The 15817-nt window shown below is 47.3% G+C and overlaps 3 protein-coding genes across 8 annotated transcripts; 1 reads left to right on the top strand and 2 right to left on the bottom strand.

Moving 5' to 3' along the window:
- LOC110430112 lies at positions 1834-5693 on the top strand. Of its 6 annotated transcripts, none has more exons than XM_021447109.1 (6): positions 1834-2321; positions 2532-2611; positions 2713-2776; positions 3099-3395; positions 4466-4546; positions 4992-5693. In XM_021447109.1, exons 2-6 carry the CDS (start codon positions 2575-2577, stop codon positions 5011-5013), a joined length of 501 nt encoding a protein of 166 aa, XP_021302784.1. In that variant the 5' UTR covers positions 1834-2321; positions 2532-2574; the 3' UTR covers positions 5014-5693. The 6 variants fall into 6 exon arrangements, 2 of the variants coding, with proteins under 2 accessions (XP_021302784.1, XP_021302783.1); XM_021447108.1 differs by having other exon boundaries at positions 2397-2611; XR_002447338.1 differs by adding an exon at positions 2397-2455 and having other exon boundaries at positions 3094-5693.
- LOC8064752 (S-type anion channel SLAH2) lies at positions 6321-7979 on the bottom strand. Its single transcript, XM_002440294.2, has one exon. The coding sequence runs from the start codon at positions 7977-7979 to the stop codon at positions 6321-6323; it is 1659 nt and encodes a 552-aa protein (XP_002440339.2).
- On the bottom strand, positions 12782-15256 carry LOC8079296 (S-type anion channel SLAH2). The gene is made up of 2 exons (XM_002440293.2): positions 13585-15256; positions 12782-13481 (listed from the first exon to the last, which is right to left on the bottom strand). Exons 1-2 carry the CDS (start codon positions 15085-15087, stop codon positions 13056-13058), a joined length of 1929 nt encoding a protein of 642 aa, XP_002440338.2. The 5' UTR covers positions 15088-15256; the 3' UTR covers positions 12782-13055.

Below are 15817 nucleotides of genomic sequence, written 5' to 3'. Positions count from 1 at the left end.
ATTAGATTAGTTACAGAATATATTTTCATAACAAAATTACTTTTAGAGACATAAATACTAATATTATTTATTATAAAACTTGATCAAATCATGTGCCGGCTTGACCGAAATGGATTTCATAATTGTATTATTTCATGAACAGAGAGAGTATGTATAATGATTAATCGATTAGGCGAACCAATTTAACCAAAATCAAGTGTGTGGTCAGTTATTAGTCTATTGACAAAAAATCCATTAACATCTCTTCAAAACTAAAACTAAAACCGTTTTCACCAAACTAAGGCCTTGTTTAGTTGGCAAAATGAAAAGTTTTTGGACACGTAGCACTTTCGTTTGTTTGTGGTAAATATTATTCAATTATGGACTAACTAGGCTCAAAAGATTCATCTCACGATTTACAGGGCAAACTGTGTAGTTAAGCCTTGTTTAGATCCGGAAAACTGTTTGGATTTTGATACTGTAGCACTTTCATTTTTATTTGACAAATATTGTCCAATTATAAAGTAACTAGGCTTAAAAGATTTCTCAAGTGATTTACAGACAAACTGTACAATTAGTTTTTATTTTCATCTATATTTAATGTTTTATGTATGTGTCGTAAGATTTAATGTGATGGAGAATTTTGAAAAGTTTTTTTTGTTTTTGGGTGAACTAAACAAGGCCTTAGTTTTTGTTTTTGACTATATCTAATGCTCCATATATGTGCGTGCCGTAAGATTTAATATGACAGAAAATTTTTAAAAATTTTTAGTTTTTGGGTAAACTAAACGAGGCCTAATTTCACCCAAATTAACTGAACGGTAGCCTCGGCGCGAGAGGGAGCGTGAGGGCCGACCGTCGGTGCCATGTACTGACAGTACCGGGTCATATTTGCACTGCGGCGCCTGCACATCGTCGTCGTCTCCTGTGTCCTGTCCGAGTCCTGGACGAGCGACCGGACCGGACCACCGGGGGACGACCGCCGGTTGATGGTGTCCGAGCTGTGCTGTGCACCAGGAGGACGAGCGGTTGGTGATGTTCATCAATGCTTGTCGGCTCGACCAGCGGTTGCGTTCGCTTGCTGGATCCATATGCAGCAGCAAGCCAGCAATCATGCCACCGCTCATCCTGTCAATCAAAGTGACTCATTTCGGAATGATTCCGAGCAAGATTTGACTGCTCTAGTATTTTTTGTTTTATTTAATTATGAACTAATTAGGCTCATACAATTAGTTATTATATATATAATTTTATATATTTAATATGTTCTATGTATGTGTCAAAAAATTAATGTAATCAGACGAAAAGAAAATTTTTAGAAACTAAACAGGCCAGGGGGTGGTTTGCTGTTTATCTCCTCCCCTGTGGTTTTTTTTTTAAAAAATGTAGAAGGTTCGCAGACCAGATGTTTATTCCAAAAAAAACTGCGCTAATATGACAAGAAGAGACAAGTTGTGATCTTAGGCCTTGTTTAGTTCCAAAATTTTAGGCCTTGTTTAGTTCCAAAATTTTTGGCAAAATGAGGACTTTGGCAATTTCGTTTGTATTTCATAAATATTATCAAATCATGGATTAACTAGATTTAAAACATTCGTCTCGCAAATTACAAGCAAACTATGTAATTAGTTATTATTTTTATCTATATTTAATACTTTATGCATGTGTTGCAAGATTCGATGTGTCAGAGAATCTAAAAAATTTTGCAAAAAAATTTGGGAATTAAACAAGGGCCTTGTTTACTTTCCGAAGGAAAAAATTTCGTGACATTGTAGCATGTTCGTTTGTTTGTGGTAATCTCTCACGACTAAAAAGAGTAAAAAGGAGGACATTGGTTTCGTGCGACAATCTATCGTCCTGTCCGTCTGCCCTCCCCCTGCGATACCTTGCCTCGCCCCTCGACCGCCGAGTTGGCGCAACACAAGGAAAACCCTATCCCGCACAATCACTGCAAGCCACTCATCTCCGATGCCACCGTACACGACGTCCTAGCGCCGCCACAACTGCATCACCCCTCGCCGGTCGGACGCGACGCCAGTGCCCTGCCTCTGACCTGCTCGCAATCCAAATTGGAGCGTGCGGCTTCCCTCGCGGTGGCGCTCCATCCCTCTCTTGTCCAGCGGCGTGGACCGCCTCTCTCGGCAGCACTCGGCTCTCTTCCCCGGCCAGCAGCGCTCGGCCACTTACCCACAGCAGCGACGCAAGCAACCCCTCAGACGGCCGGCGGCTGTGCGCGCGGCTTTTCTACTTGCGGCGCTCGGCTACGGCAACGGCGCGCGGCCCCCTCCACGGGCCGACGGCAGCATGCAACGAGCTAGAAGGCAACAGCTGCATTTGACCAACGGGTAAGTTGTATCTTCACTACTATCCAAGAGATAGATTATTTTAGAATTTTTGTTGATATTGATATAAAATTTTAGGACGAAGTGACGAACCATGGATTGGGTCATTGGGACCACTACAAATGTTTTATATAGGAGTACGAGAACCGGATACAATTATGGATTGCTGGCACTCGTTGTATCTATGTTGATTTTGCTATTATTTTGTTGAAGCTGCTACTGATTGAACCTGATTTTGGCTTCGAGCTTGACGTGAATGATGTTTACCATGTGTTCGATGAAATGTTCGTATGGTAATTTTTTGCCTCTCCTTTTTTGTTGATTGTTCAAGTGTTCGATAAACTCTACTTTCGGTATTTAGACATTGTTGTCCTCTTTGTCTATGGCATGGCAGGTTCACAGGTGGTTAAAATCGAGTTTGGTCGTAACTATGGAGAACATGATAGCTGCAGAAAAAGGTTTATGTTCTCTTCTAATTGTTTTTAGGTCTTTTGACATGGTTCAATATATATATATATATATTTGTCAGTTGTGATCTTGAATATCCCAATTACAAGACGACTCTGGTATTATATAAACTTGAGACATCTTTACAGTGCTGACACAGTCTGATAACAAAGTTTAGTATTTTTTAGTAATGCTTATGTTTTTGTCATGCTTATATTTTTAGTATTTTTCTATTATTTTTTTAGTATTTTTTGACATGTTTTTTAGTAATGCTTATGTTTTTTTAGTAATACTTGAGACATCTTACAGTGCTCCGCCACTATCGCAGGCCAGGCACTCAGGTTTTTGTCAGTCCCCTCACAAGGTCATTGTCGGGCCTTCACCGACAACAAGCACCCCATGCCGTTGGTCTGCCGAAGCTGTGATTCCCGCTTCGCTCGCCCCGCTATCATGGCCTCCGGAGGTGTTCACGTCACACTCGCACATCGTCTCTCCCGGCTCACCGAGATCAGTGTTCCGGAGAAAAGGAAGCTCCCATCTCCACTTGCCAACCGTGATCAGCGCTCCGAAGAAAAGGAAGGTCCCATCTCCACTTGCCACAATCCTATCGCGCGCCACCGCTCTGCCTAGGTGTGTCCCCCGTCTCCTCCCTCACCAGTTCCTCCACAGTCCTATCTGATGGCAAAGCATGATATCTATGCATCGCTGATGAACAGGATATCTGTGCAAGTAACTAGCTTGTATTTTGTGGAAGCCTTCGTTCCCATAACCCTGTTTGGCAGTATGCTAAACTGCCAAGGTGTATGGTACACTTGTATTTAGTTAGCATTTGGCATATGCTGATATTTGCTTTTAAAAAATAGTGCATTTAATTTATTAGGAATGATACATTGCAACTAGAGGCACCAATTGGAATAGCTTATTCCATATCACTAGAATTATTAGCTTGACATGCATAAAAGCAGAGGTGTATTTGTTTGGCCAATTATTATCAGGCTATAGTAGTTTGACATCGCTCTAGAAAACTCATCAAAGTCAAATTGATTCAGAATAATATCATCTTGTTCATCGCTAGAACTGTTCTATTGACAAGCCTAGAATCATGCATGACCACATGCATTATTCTTCTAAGTTAGACACTATCCGAAAAAATGTTGACTAAAATTCAGCCAGTGTGTAGTAGATTAACCATTGAATCTGAAAAGTTAATATACTTAGAACCATGGTTTTTAAGGCGTTACGGCGTCATGGGGCACTGGGGGTACGCCTTGACGATGCTTAGGCGCCTTGTAGGGGGAAGAGCATCAAAACACACTAATCTCTGTGGCCCCTCCAGCATAGGAGCTTATTGTACTTGATATTTATTATTCGGGGTGAAAGTTCAGGCATATTTTTTTTGAGGAATTGGAAGTTCAAAAATATCGTTAGACATTGCTCTTTAGTTTAAACATATACTTTTTTGGGATGCTCCTAGGGAGAGTAGCCTGCAAATAGAACAGAACCTATGTTAAACTAATTTGGGATGCTGCTAGGCAGAGTAGTCTGCTAACAGGATGAGCATACGCTGGCAGATCACTTTGATGTAACCTAGCCTAAATGCAACACTCTGAAGCAACTTTGGAAAAGAAACAAAATGACCTTCTGATGATTTACATCGGCAGATAACGTGTGTTATTTTAGTGGAGAAATTTTGCTAACAGGTGTTCCTATATATGCTTCTTCCATATCCAATGCTTGGTGAGCTTTCTGCAAATTCAGGATACCTTGGTCAACAATGCTTGGTGAGCTTTCTGCAAATTCAGTGCCAATTTTTTAAACTTTGCTTGCCCTCTACAACTTCACTACCAACGCCATCTATTGCCATTGGCGTCCAGATACAACTACCCCTGCTCACTGCAGCATCATTGTACCCTTCTCAAACATCATCGTCCCTATTGCACGGTCTAGCAAATTCACCTTCCTACCAATTAGTTAGATTGATCAAATATTATAATGCATAGGTAGAAAGAAAGTCGGATTTTAAAACTGACGCTTAGCTTTGTTATATTAGTAAGGCTTTGTTGCTTGGTTTGATGTTGTATAGGTGTACTGATGCATAGGTAGAAAGAGAGTAGTTTGATATAGGTTTCAACTGCTCTATTTGCCATATGATGTGCACAAGTTTTGTCATTTGCATCTCCTGAGCATCTTATGACCCTACTAATGTAGGTCATGTTTTTCTTGCAGGTGCCTTATATCAACTTTCTAACTTTCTGTGCATCAAAGAAAATGGTATCTATATTTTTCTTTGATGCCTTATATCAGCTTGATTACCTATGTTATCTATATTCAGGCTTTGTCCTTTTCTACAACTGCCTGTGTTCTTGTGTGAGTTAAATTAGTTGTCTATTTTTTATTGCGATTGCAAAAAAAGCTAACCATATGTCACTTGGGATTTGAGACCCTCCCTATAAATCTTGGGATTTTTGGAATTTGGATAAGATGTGAAGCCGGTCGCCACTGGTCATGGTTGGTGGAGGCCTGGTAGGTGGTGTGGTGTCGGTGTCAGCGGAGTCTGCATGTGAAGGGTGGTAGGAGTGGATTTGGCAGTGGAGCGCTGCTGATGACGAGCTGTTGAATTGGGCAAAGGAAGGATCAAAGAGAGTAGGCTCAGAACAGTATTGTTTATGGACATATGCGTGCCGCACGCCGGAGATCAACAGGGGCACGACCGAGGTGGCATGGCACGGGCTACAATGGTATAGGGTGTCCACCATCATTTTAATCTTTCAATAAATGTATAGCCAGTTTTGTCAAAAAGAATTTTAGAGATCAAACAATGTATATTTTTCATCATATATTTTGTTGTGTTGTAATTAGTAAAGTTGTAATATAATTATTAAAAATAGAAAGAATTAGAATGAAAAAGTTGGCTACAAAGTTTCATGAGCAAGGCAAGGCGGTTTTTTTTTTGTCTTTGATGAAATTTAAGTTTTCTAGGCTCATAATTTGGTTGTTATATTTTCTCTGTCATATGAAATTTAAGTTTTACGAACTTTGCTTTTTCAGACTAAATGTTAATATATTATTGGTATTTATTTTTATATTATTATTATCTTATCATACGATCCGTGTATTTTTAGTATAAAAATTTTGTTATCTCGTAGCAACGCACGGACACGCTACCTAGTTATTATCTAATTATAGACTAACTAGGCTCAAAAGATTCGTCTCGTCAATTTCGACCAAATTGTGCAATTAGTTTTCATTTTCGTATATATTTAATACTTCATGCATGTGTTTAAAGATTCGATGTGACGGGGAATCTTGAAAAATTTTGGATTTTTAGGTGGAAGTAAACAAGGCCAAGGCCTTATATAAGATTTACATGGGAGAATTTCAGTACTGCAATAGTAGTTGTAGTAGTTCGTGAATGGGAAGAATTTTAGTTGGGCCTAACCTAATTGGGCTGGATTATTACAGCTGGGCCAGTTCATGGTCCACCAACAAAAGGCCCAAATAACTGTAGAGGCAGCCAATATGAATATGATCCAGTGATCCACCTACGGCTACGGGCTACGGCTCTGCTCTGCCGCGGCCGTACACCATCGGGGTGGGCGGTTCGCTGACGCTACTGGTCTCCGACGCCGAGCCGCCGCCGTGCCTGGAGACGACGAGATCCTTGAGGTCAGCGCTGGAGGTGCGGATGCGCTTGAGGATGTTGCCGAACTTGGCCTTGGGCCGCCGCCGGATGGCGATGGACACGTCGTTGGGGAACAGGTCCCGGCGCACGAACGCGCGGTACACGGTGGTGGCCAGCACGCCGGCGACGGTGACTGACGCTACCGCCGACAGCCCGACCGACAGCGCCTGGGTGAGCGCGCTGGTCATCGCCGACGCGTACACCGCGGTGGCGATGGCGGCGCTGGTCACCGGGAACGTGTACGCCCACCACGCCAGCGAGAAGCGCACGCCCCTGAAGAAGAAGCTGACGCGCGCCACCAGCGACGCGTAGAGGAAGAGCGAGACGTAGTAAGCGAGCCTTGCGCCGAGGCCGAACTCGCCGCTGATCCTGGCCCACGCCACCGACGCCACGCTCGGCGTCGCCACGAAGAGGAAGAAGACCGGGTGGAGGTCCCTCGGCAGCGGCACGTTGGTGGGCAGCCGCTGGTACAGCGTCACGAACAGCACCACGTAGTGCACGGACCCGACGGCGAAGAAGAAGAGCGCCGGTTCGCGGAGGCCCATCCGTGCGCCGAGCAGCGCGCCGACGAAGTTGCCCACGACGGCGAGGTGGCTGGTCGGGCTCGCCACGCGGGACAGCCGCCACTCGCCGCCGGACATCCACTGACCGTACATCTTGAGGTCGAGGATCAGGATGGGCGCCATCAGCTGGTACCACACCGCGTGGTGCAGCGTCGTCACGGGCTCCGGCAGGCCTTTGGCGAGGAAGAGGCATGCGATCCACGGCGCGAAGAAGAAGTTGACGCGGATCGGGTGGTGGAACTCGCGCCGCACCGCCTCGAAGTAGAAGACGGCCTTGAGGAGGTAGATGAAGGAGACGAGCGCCATGAGCGCGGCGGAGACACACCAGAGCACGTCGTTCACGCTGGGGCTCACGCCGAGGAACGCCGTGGAAGGTTCCTGCTCCAGCGTCTTCCACAGCATCGCCTGGCTGCTGACGCCCATGCACATCCCGAACGCGCTGATCGGGAACCGCAGCAGGAACGGCCACGTCTCGTCCGAGGGCAGCACGGGCACCTCCGTCGCCCGGAGCGTCTCGAGCTCGGGCCCTTCCAGGGCCGCGAAGTACCGGTCGGCGGTGGGGACCTCGCCGCTGTCGTCGTCGGTCTCCGCCTCGGAGTCCCTGTTCGCCTCGTCGTCGTCGTCGGCGACGGCGGCGGCCGGGTGCTGCGACCCCCCGCGGATGCTGGACAGCTGCCGCTCCAGGCGTCCGCCTAAGGTCTTGAACTGATCGAACCGCCGGTCCCGCTCCCCTGTTGTGCTGTCGCTGTGCGCCAGCGTGCCCTGGCTCTGCTGCTGCTGCCGCCGCGGCGGCTCCTCGCTCCTGATCGTCAGCGTTGGCTGCGGGCGGTGCCGCGCCTGCTTCACCTCCTCGGTGGTCATGGCCGGCACGGCGTCGGGGCGGTGCGCGTCGAGCTTCGCCTCGTTTGATGGCGCCACGCTGATCGAAATGGAGTACGGCAGCGAGTGATCACTCTGCGGTGCTGCCATTTGGGTGAATGAAGCTGACGCTAGAGAGAAGGTGAAAGCCTGCACTGCTTGCCGTGAACGAGAAGAGCTCCTCACTCACTCCTTCGATGTACGACGACGACGATGCAGACACCGTCCATGGAGAACGGGGAAAGCATGACACGGTGGATATATATATATATACATATACATATACGTATGTTCCGGAAGTGGCAGGTGAATGTGTTCGGCGAGCTGGTAAAGCCAGGGACGCAGTAGAAAAGAGTTGACAGAAGAACAGATGAGAACAAGAGCAGCAGTCAAAAGTTGAGGGCACGCAACGCAGCCATCTCAGATCACAACAGCAACAAATATGTATATATACATGGAGATTCAGCGCGCGCAGCCTCTGCCGCCGCCGTCGGCCACATAATTTACTCGAGCTCATCGACAGCACGATGGGACATGGACATTGCTCTAGTTTTCTGCGATTGTATTTCCAAGAAAAAAAAATTAAAAAGAAGAGTCTAGGACAGGCTTAAAAGTTTCATTCAGCAGGTTGTCCCCTCGCCGTTTTGTCTAGGCTTAGCAATTTTTATTACTAGTTGATGATGATAACGACCCGCTCAAGGAACACAAAAACGTACTTTACTTGGCTCTCTAATAGATAGCTATACTTTATTATGCTCCATGAACACTGGAATGTTATGGCCTTGTTCAGTTCGCAAAAAGTTGTGAAAAACGGTACTGTAGCATTTTCGTTTTTATTTAACAAACATTGTCCAATTATAGAGTAACTAGGCTTAAAAGATTCATCTCGCGGTTTACAGATGAACTGTGCAAATAGTTTTTGTTTTTATGTATATTTAATGCTCCATACATGTGCCGCAAGATTCGATGTGACGGAGAATCTTGAAAAATTTTACGAACTAAACAAGGCCTATATACACTAGGAACGTGATTGGTTTCCTGAATTAGACCGGGCCTAGCTGGCTCGTGGGAGGACGATCTAGTCTAGTCATATATACGTTGCTGTTATTTAAAAAGAGGCAAGGGTCCGCCTTGAGCAGTAATACCTTATTGTTTGTTTCGCTGAAATTTGGCTGACATTTCAGTATTAGCATCAGCATCAGCCTAAGCTAAAATGTTGAAGTTGAGAATAGGTTGCTTACCTTGCTCCGGGCACCAGTCAAACTGAATTCGTGAACGGCGTAGATCGAACTGCTAAACTGGGGTCTATTTTGAGCGTGTTTTGGCAAAATACAGTGCCCAGACCAACGAATCACGTTACAGCAAAACAGTCCGATGACCACTATTTATATTGCACTAATGATACATCAGTCGACACCCAACATCAAATGTGTACTACTTAATTAAGAAACAGGCAAGCTGCAACGAAAAATATATATAGCTGACTGATAGCTAGCTCTCTGTAGAGCTAGCCTTACTACTATCTTAAGATAAATCCATGGAAATTTCAATTCAGAATTAGGGACGCAAAGAAAGAGATATTGGACAATGCAGGCAGCCGCCTTAGCTACTGCGGTTTGGAGCTATAAGCCCGGTGGGTGATCGACGCAACGGTGTCCATGCATCAAACCCTGCTTATACCTGCAAAAGGGCCACTCCAAACCTGCTTCAAAACTCTACGAGGGCGGAGACAGCGCAAGCAGAGGCTGTTGCTTGCTGGAGACAGGGGTTATTTTGTGAAGGCTGTTGCTTGCTATATTGAGAAGGTGCAGCTTCAGATCAGATAGCAGTGCTCCAAAACTAATACAGTACTTATTAGATATGGAGTCAAGCCATGAAATTGGTACTGCCTTGCTTGGATTATCCTATTTTGGAATCACAGAGAGTATCAGCGTTCAAGTACAGATAATAATGGTATTGTTTTGAATATATAGTGCATTCTAGAAATTTTAAGATAAATTAAGAGAGAACATAAAAGACGCATTTATCCTCATTTTATTTCCTAATCAGACACTATCATCAACGCGATTAATGGTGATTTGTTGATAAATGGAAAGTACTTAATGCAATGTTTTTTGTTGTCCTTTAGAATGCGTTATATTTATGAAATATTTTTGAATGCTAGAATGCACTGTACTACAAGACGGAGGGAGTAAGGAGTAAAATGTTTATTCGAAAAGCATGTGGAGCAATGCAAGACATGAACTCTTTGGGTTAGTTTTGTTATATCATAATAGGCGATGCCAATTTAAAAAGCAAGCATTGAACTATTTTTTTTTATAATGATAGAGATAGATAATTTAAAGGCATATACTTCAGGTCAACTATAATTGTGACTTTTAGAGAGAGGCTAGATGAGATGGCTATTGTTGTTAACGATGATTAAGGTGAACCAAAATGATAGTAAGGATGTTTCTTCTCATACGAGAATTTTAAGGAATTGCCAAGCATGTCTCGGGCGGGTGTTTTTGGCTAACTTTTGGTGCTTGGGTGCAAATAGAGTTGCTTAATAAGAGATTATTGGGAGGGTTCTCAAAGCAACTTCTAAGTTGGATCCAAAGTAGCTCTACCAAACCATATTTTATAGAGAAATGAATCTACTGATTCTATGAGTGATTCCATGAAACGAACTAGAAGATGTGAGCTGAAAAAACCTATCTTCTCACCTTATCTTTCGAGGCTAAATTATTTTCTACACAAAATCAGTTTCAGCCACATAACTACTTTCCTTAGAGAGTTATTTTGTAAAATTCAGAAGTAGAAAAAGTTATGCTAAATAGGCTCTAATTATTGAGCAAATAATCTAGATATTTTTTTTGGATAACAATGCAACGTTGAATATACGGTATTTATTCCTTCTACTCTAACAAGGCTGACGCCATGCACATAGATTTGCATTGCGCAAAGATGAAGACGTCATGTACCATTAAAACTTGTCAAGTGTCTACAGTGTCGCTCAGCGCCGGTCCTGTGTTTTCTAGGGCCTAGAGCGAAACCGGCGATTAGGACCCCTTAATTTTAATATTGTAACAATAATAGTATAATGCATAATATATTTATTACTTGGAATATATAAAAAAAATACATATTTGATGAAATAATTTATGCTCCCTTCATTTGAAATTGTAGTTCATATTGGAATTGTCCTAATCAAGCTTCTCTAGTTTTGATCATATTTAAAGAAAAGGTATTAAAACCTACAATATCAAAAAAATATGTTGTCTAAATATATTATATTTATATGGTATATTTAAAGAATCTTGTTTGATGTTGCAGACATTAGTGCATTTTCTATATATTTACTTTTTTTTAGATTAGGATCTATAGATTTACTTAAAGGTAGAGATGTTTCACTTAGGACAATTATCACTTGAACCGTGACTAGTGGACCTAAATTCTGAAGATGAGACGATAACTTATAGCGATGACAAATTTCTCTAGTGTGATGGTCGTTGTGCAGGCATATAGCTCCAGCGGATAGAAATAATGCATCAATTTCAGCTTGTACTAGTGGATGCTCCCATGTACTTTTGGGGCAGCGCTCAAACCACAAAAGCTACACTATGTAATATGTACGTACACGTATAGCCGCTAGGGCCCCTTGGCATCGGAGGGCCTGGAACGGCCGCCCCGCTCGCCCTGCCCCAGGGCCGGGCCTGGTGTCGCTTCCGGGCGGGCAAATGAAATCCAATGGAAGGCATTAACCAAAACAAGGTTGTAATAATGGGCCCGATCGTACTGGGCTGAACTCGTACACATATACAAAGGCCCAAATCTATATACGTTTTATTTCGAGGAATAAACATTGAATGGAAAGCTCAGGACAAGTGCAAAGTCAAAAGCGTTCTTCTTTTTTTTTTAAAAAAAAACAAGGTTCCAGCTATTTGAAAAAGCAAAAAAAAAACCTGCGGAAAGGTTTCTTAGAAAATGCATGCTTTAGAGGATAATACCACGTACCAGCAATCCTTTTATTATTCAATTTTGCGGTTTTGCCGGTCACTTGAAGCATTGAATTGAGGTCCGTTGAGTAGAACTTTGAGAGGCTCCGGTTCCGATTTTTTTCGCACTGCTACGAGGGAGGTTTTTTTTTCTCCTCTTAAAATAAACTAGGAGCTAATAAAGCTATTGTTTGTTTCCTTCACCTCCGGCTCCTCCGCGCACTGTTTCAAAGAGCATATCAAATTGGTCCTAAATTATGCAAAGGCTAGATGATTTAGTATACAAAGGAAATAGTGTTTGAGCACAAGTCTTTGTGAGCAAGCCTTACTAAAGCTGAGCATTTTAGTGTACCCCGACCATTACCAAGGCAATGAGCTCGCCGGCGTCAGGTAAGGTTCAACTCTCTATCTCTATCTCTCTCTCTCTCTCTCTCTCTAGCCTCTCCTCCTCTTTTTCTCCATCTTTGGCAGGCATAGATGGGGGTTCGGGCGGGAGAAAGGCCAACCGGGAGGTGGGGATGGCGGCGAGGCAGGTCAAGGTGGGGATGCCATGGTCGAAGCTTGCCACCGTGGGAGGAGGGGCCTAGGTTTCGCTAGAGCTCTGAGGTCATCGCCGCGTCCGTGGAGCTCTAGTGGATGCTAGCACGCTGCAGCGGGGTGTTGGGCATTGGCAGGCCTGGCGTGGTCAAGGGAGGAAAATGAACCGTGCCCGTGACATCCTTGTAACGTGGTTATAAGTCATATTTTTTGTTAGCTAACAGTGTTTTTCTATCATAATAAATTAGAAAACAGTATTTTCACAATCTCTAAGAGAGGAAGATGAACGGGACAGGGTCACATGCTCTCGTTCCATGCGACGGGTCACACGTTATCTACCCCTGAGAATGATACAGTACAGTGTCCCAAGGTTTACAAAAGACATCAGAGAATCAGTCATGAAGGTTCAAAGGTAATTATCCTATATATGTAACAAGATAATTCGACAAACTGAATTGAACTAATAGTGTCATCCCGTGATTGCATCCTTGTCATGGCAATCGCTCAAAGGACGCACATTTATCGCTGCCAATCCCGGCAGGCACCGCTATGTGTAGCGCAGGTGCAGTGAATCTCTGCTGCACGGATGCATGGAAAATTCAAGAACTACTACTAGCCTATCTGAAGCCTGTACAGACAAGTAGCAGAGAATTGTTTGGAGATCGACGGTAGCCTACAGCTCTGCTCTGCGGCGGCCGCGCGCCATGGGCGACGGCGACTCGCTAGCACTGTTGGTGTCGGCGGAGCCGCTGCCGTGCCTAGAGACGGCGAAGACGAGGTCCTTGACGCCGTCGCCGGAGGCGCGGATGTGCGCGAGGATCTTGCCGAACTTAGCCTTGGGCCGCTGCGTCACGGCGATGGACACGTCGTTGGGGAACAAGTCCTTGCGCACGAACGCGCGGTACACTGTGGTCACCAGCACGCCGGCGACGGTGACGGACGCCACCCCGGACAGCCCCACGGCCAGCGCCCGGGTGAGCACGTTGGTCACCGTCGACGAGTACACCGCCGCCGCGATGGCCACGCTCGTCATCGGGAACGTGTACGCCCACCACGCCAGCGAGAAGCGGACGCCCCGGAACAGGTTGATACGAACCACCTGTATACATATACGTATATACACGATCACTAAATGCATGTTGTATATATACATCACGCTTGTCGAGGAAGAGAACAAAGACAATAGATGTACACGTATGTACCAGTGACATGTAGAGGAAGAGGGACGTGAAGTAGAAGATCTTGGCGGCGTAGTTGAATTCGCCGCAGAGCCTTGCCCAGCCGACGGACGCGACGCTCGGCGCGGCGATGAAGAGGAAGAACACCGGGTGGAGCTCCTTGGGGAGCTTCGCGTTGGTGGGGAGCCTCTGGTACAGCGTCACGAACAGCACCAGGTAGTGCACCACCCCGACGGCGAAGAAGAAGATGGGCACCTCCCGGAGCCCCATCTTGGCGCCCAGCAGCGCGCCGACGAAGTTGCCGACGACGGCGAGGTGGTTTGTCGGGGTGGCCACCTTGGACAGCCGGCGGTCGCCGCCGGACATCCACTGGCCGTAGATCTTGAGGTCGAGGAACAGGATGGGCGCCATGAGGATGTACCAGACGACGTGGTGGACGTCCGCCACCGGCTGCGGCAGGCCCTTGACGAGGAAGAGGCAGGCGATCCATGGCGCGAAGAAGAAGTTGACGCGGATCGGGTGGTGGAACTCGCGCCGGACCGCTTCGAAGTAGAAGACGATCTTGAGCAGGTAGGTGAAGGAGACGAGCGCCATGAGCGACGCGGAGATCCACCAGAGCGCGCTGTTCACGGCGGGGCTCACGTGCAGGAACGCCGTCGATGGCTCCGACTGCAGCGTCTTCCACAGCATGGCCTGGCTGCTCACGCCCAGGCACATCCCGAACGCGTTGATCGGGAACCGCAGCAGGAACGGCCACGTCTCGTCCTCCGGCAGCGCCGACACCTCCGTCGCCCGCAGCGTCTCGAGCTCGGGCCCTTCCAGCGCGGCGAAGTAGCGGTCGGCCGTGGGGATCTCGCCGTCGTCGTCGGTGTCCGCCAGCTCCTCCTCGGAGATCATCTTCTTGTGGGAGTTGGAGACGGCGGCGGCGGGCTCGATGTCCACGGCCACCCCGCGGAGGTTGGACAGCTGCCGCTCCAGGCGGCCGGAGAAGGTCTTGAACTGGTCGAAGCGGCGGTCGCGCATGCTGTCGCTGCGCGACACGGTGCGCACCCGTTGCAGGGGCGGGGGTTCCTCGGTCCGGATGGTCAGCGCCGGCTGCGAGTGGTACCTCGCCTGGTTGAGCAGCTGTGGCAGCGGCGCTGCCTCCGCGTGCTTGTGCTGGTGTTCCGCCAGCTGTGGCGTCGGCGGCGTCACGCTGCGGACGACGGACGCGCACGCGCCGTGGTGCAGCCCCGACGGCGACGCCGGCACGCTGAAGGCGACGGAGTACAGGGTCTCCATCGACTCCGCAGTCCTGGCACTGGCAGCAGCAGCCACGGGGGAACCGGGAGCGCGACCACCGTCGACGAAGGTGTCCCGCGCCTGCGGCAGCGGCAGCCGGAGCAGCTCCGGCAACGGGCGCGCCGTGCTGGCTCCGTCGCCCACCCTCGCCATCTGGACGCTCTCGCTGGTGGACATGGCAGCTCGGTCGCCAGGATGTGCAGCCGAGCTCGCGCTCGGCGCCCGTATATATAGAGCTGAGGTCATGTCAGGTGTAAGAGCGGCATGGAGAGGAAGATGGTTGCGCACTGCTTGCTGCGTCTGCGGAATGGTGCGTGCAAGTGAAAGAGAGAGGTGGAGCAGCAGTGTGCGACGCCGGCGGTCAGCGACGGACGCGGACGTCGGAGCAGGCGCGTGGCCGCATCTTGAAGGTTCGTTCCGGGCACGTATCTCAATTCATATTTTTTTATTTTCTATATGTACAGTAATTTCCTCGGAGAAAAATTACGAATTTATTTGTATTTATAAATAAAAGGAGTAGAGGCCTCGGATTTTTCTGTTTTCATTCAATACGATACACAGAATCCCACTTGAACATTCAGTGACGAAGGCGAGAGGAAGAATTGATTCGTGAGATCCACCAAGTTGTCAGGGGGATTCTGCATCTCTCGTACACAGAATCCCACTTGATCGACGGACTGCTACGAGTGAACGAAATTCCCTGGATATTTTCTGCTAGCGTACGTATGATCAATCAAGCTGGATCTGTCATCAGTTCATGACCGGATGCGAATGCGATGTGCACCGCCATGGATCCGGCGGTGATGCTCAAGCTAGCTGCCGGTCGGTCCGTTGATCTTGCTCCCGTGGCCGTGGGTTGCCGGCGTCGCCCGTGACGACGGCGAACCCGGCCGTGGGAGAGGGGGCCTGGTCGGTCGTTTCTGGACCATCAGCGACGGCGAAGAGGTCACTGCTGGCACGGACTGCTCGCGTAGAA

This window comes from Sorghum bicolor, chromosome 9 (assembly GCF_000003195.3).
Source record: "Sorghum bicolor cultivar BTx623 chromosome 9, Sorghum_bicolor_NCBIv3, whole genome shotgun sequence".
NCBI classification, from domain to species: Eukaryota; Viridiplantae; Streptophyta; class Magnoliopsida; order Poales; family Poaceae; genus Sorghum; species Sorghum bicolor.
The sequence above is the reverse complement of the archived record's forward strand: the minus strand, read 5'-3'. Positions and strand labels throughout refer to the sequence as shown.

What these genes read in the sequence shown, in the direction of transcription:
- LOC8079296 (XM_002440293.2), bottom strand. Translation starts at nt 15,087, where the DNA reads ATGACCTCAGCTCTATATATACGGGCGCCGAGCGCGAGCTCGGCTGCA. An exon ending in TCTTCCTCTACATGTCACTG is followed by an intron (nt 13,482 to 13,584) that starts GTACATACGTGT and finishes ATATGTATACAG; the next exon opens with GTGGTTCGTATCAACCTGTT.
- LOC8064752 (XM_002440294.2), bottom strand. Translation starts at nt 7,979, where the DNA reads ATGGCAGCACCGCAGAGTGATCACTCGCTGCCGTACTCCATTTCGATC.
- LOC110430112 (XM_021447109.1), top strand. Translation starts at nt 2,575, where the DNA reads ATGATGTTTACCATGTGTTCGATGAAATGTTCGTATG. An exon ending in CATGATAGCTGCAGAAAAAG is followed by an intron (nt 2,777 to 3,098) that starts GTTTATGTTCTC and finishes ATCGCAGGCCAG; the next exon opens with GCACTCAGGTTTTTGTCAGT. An exon ending in CGCGCCACCGCTCTGCCTAG is followed by an intron (nt 3,396 to 4,465) that starts GTGTGTCCCCCG and finishes TTTTGCTAACAG; the next exon opens with GTGTTCCTATATATGCTTCT.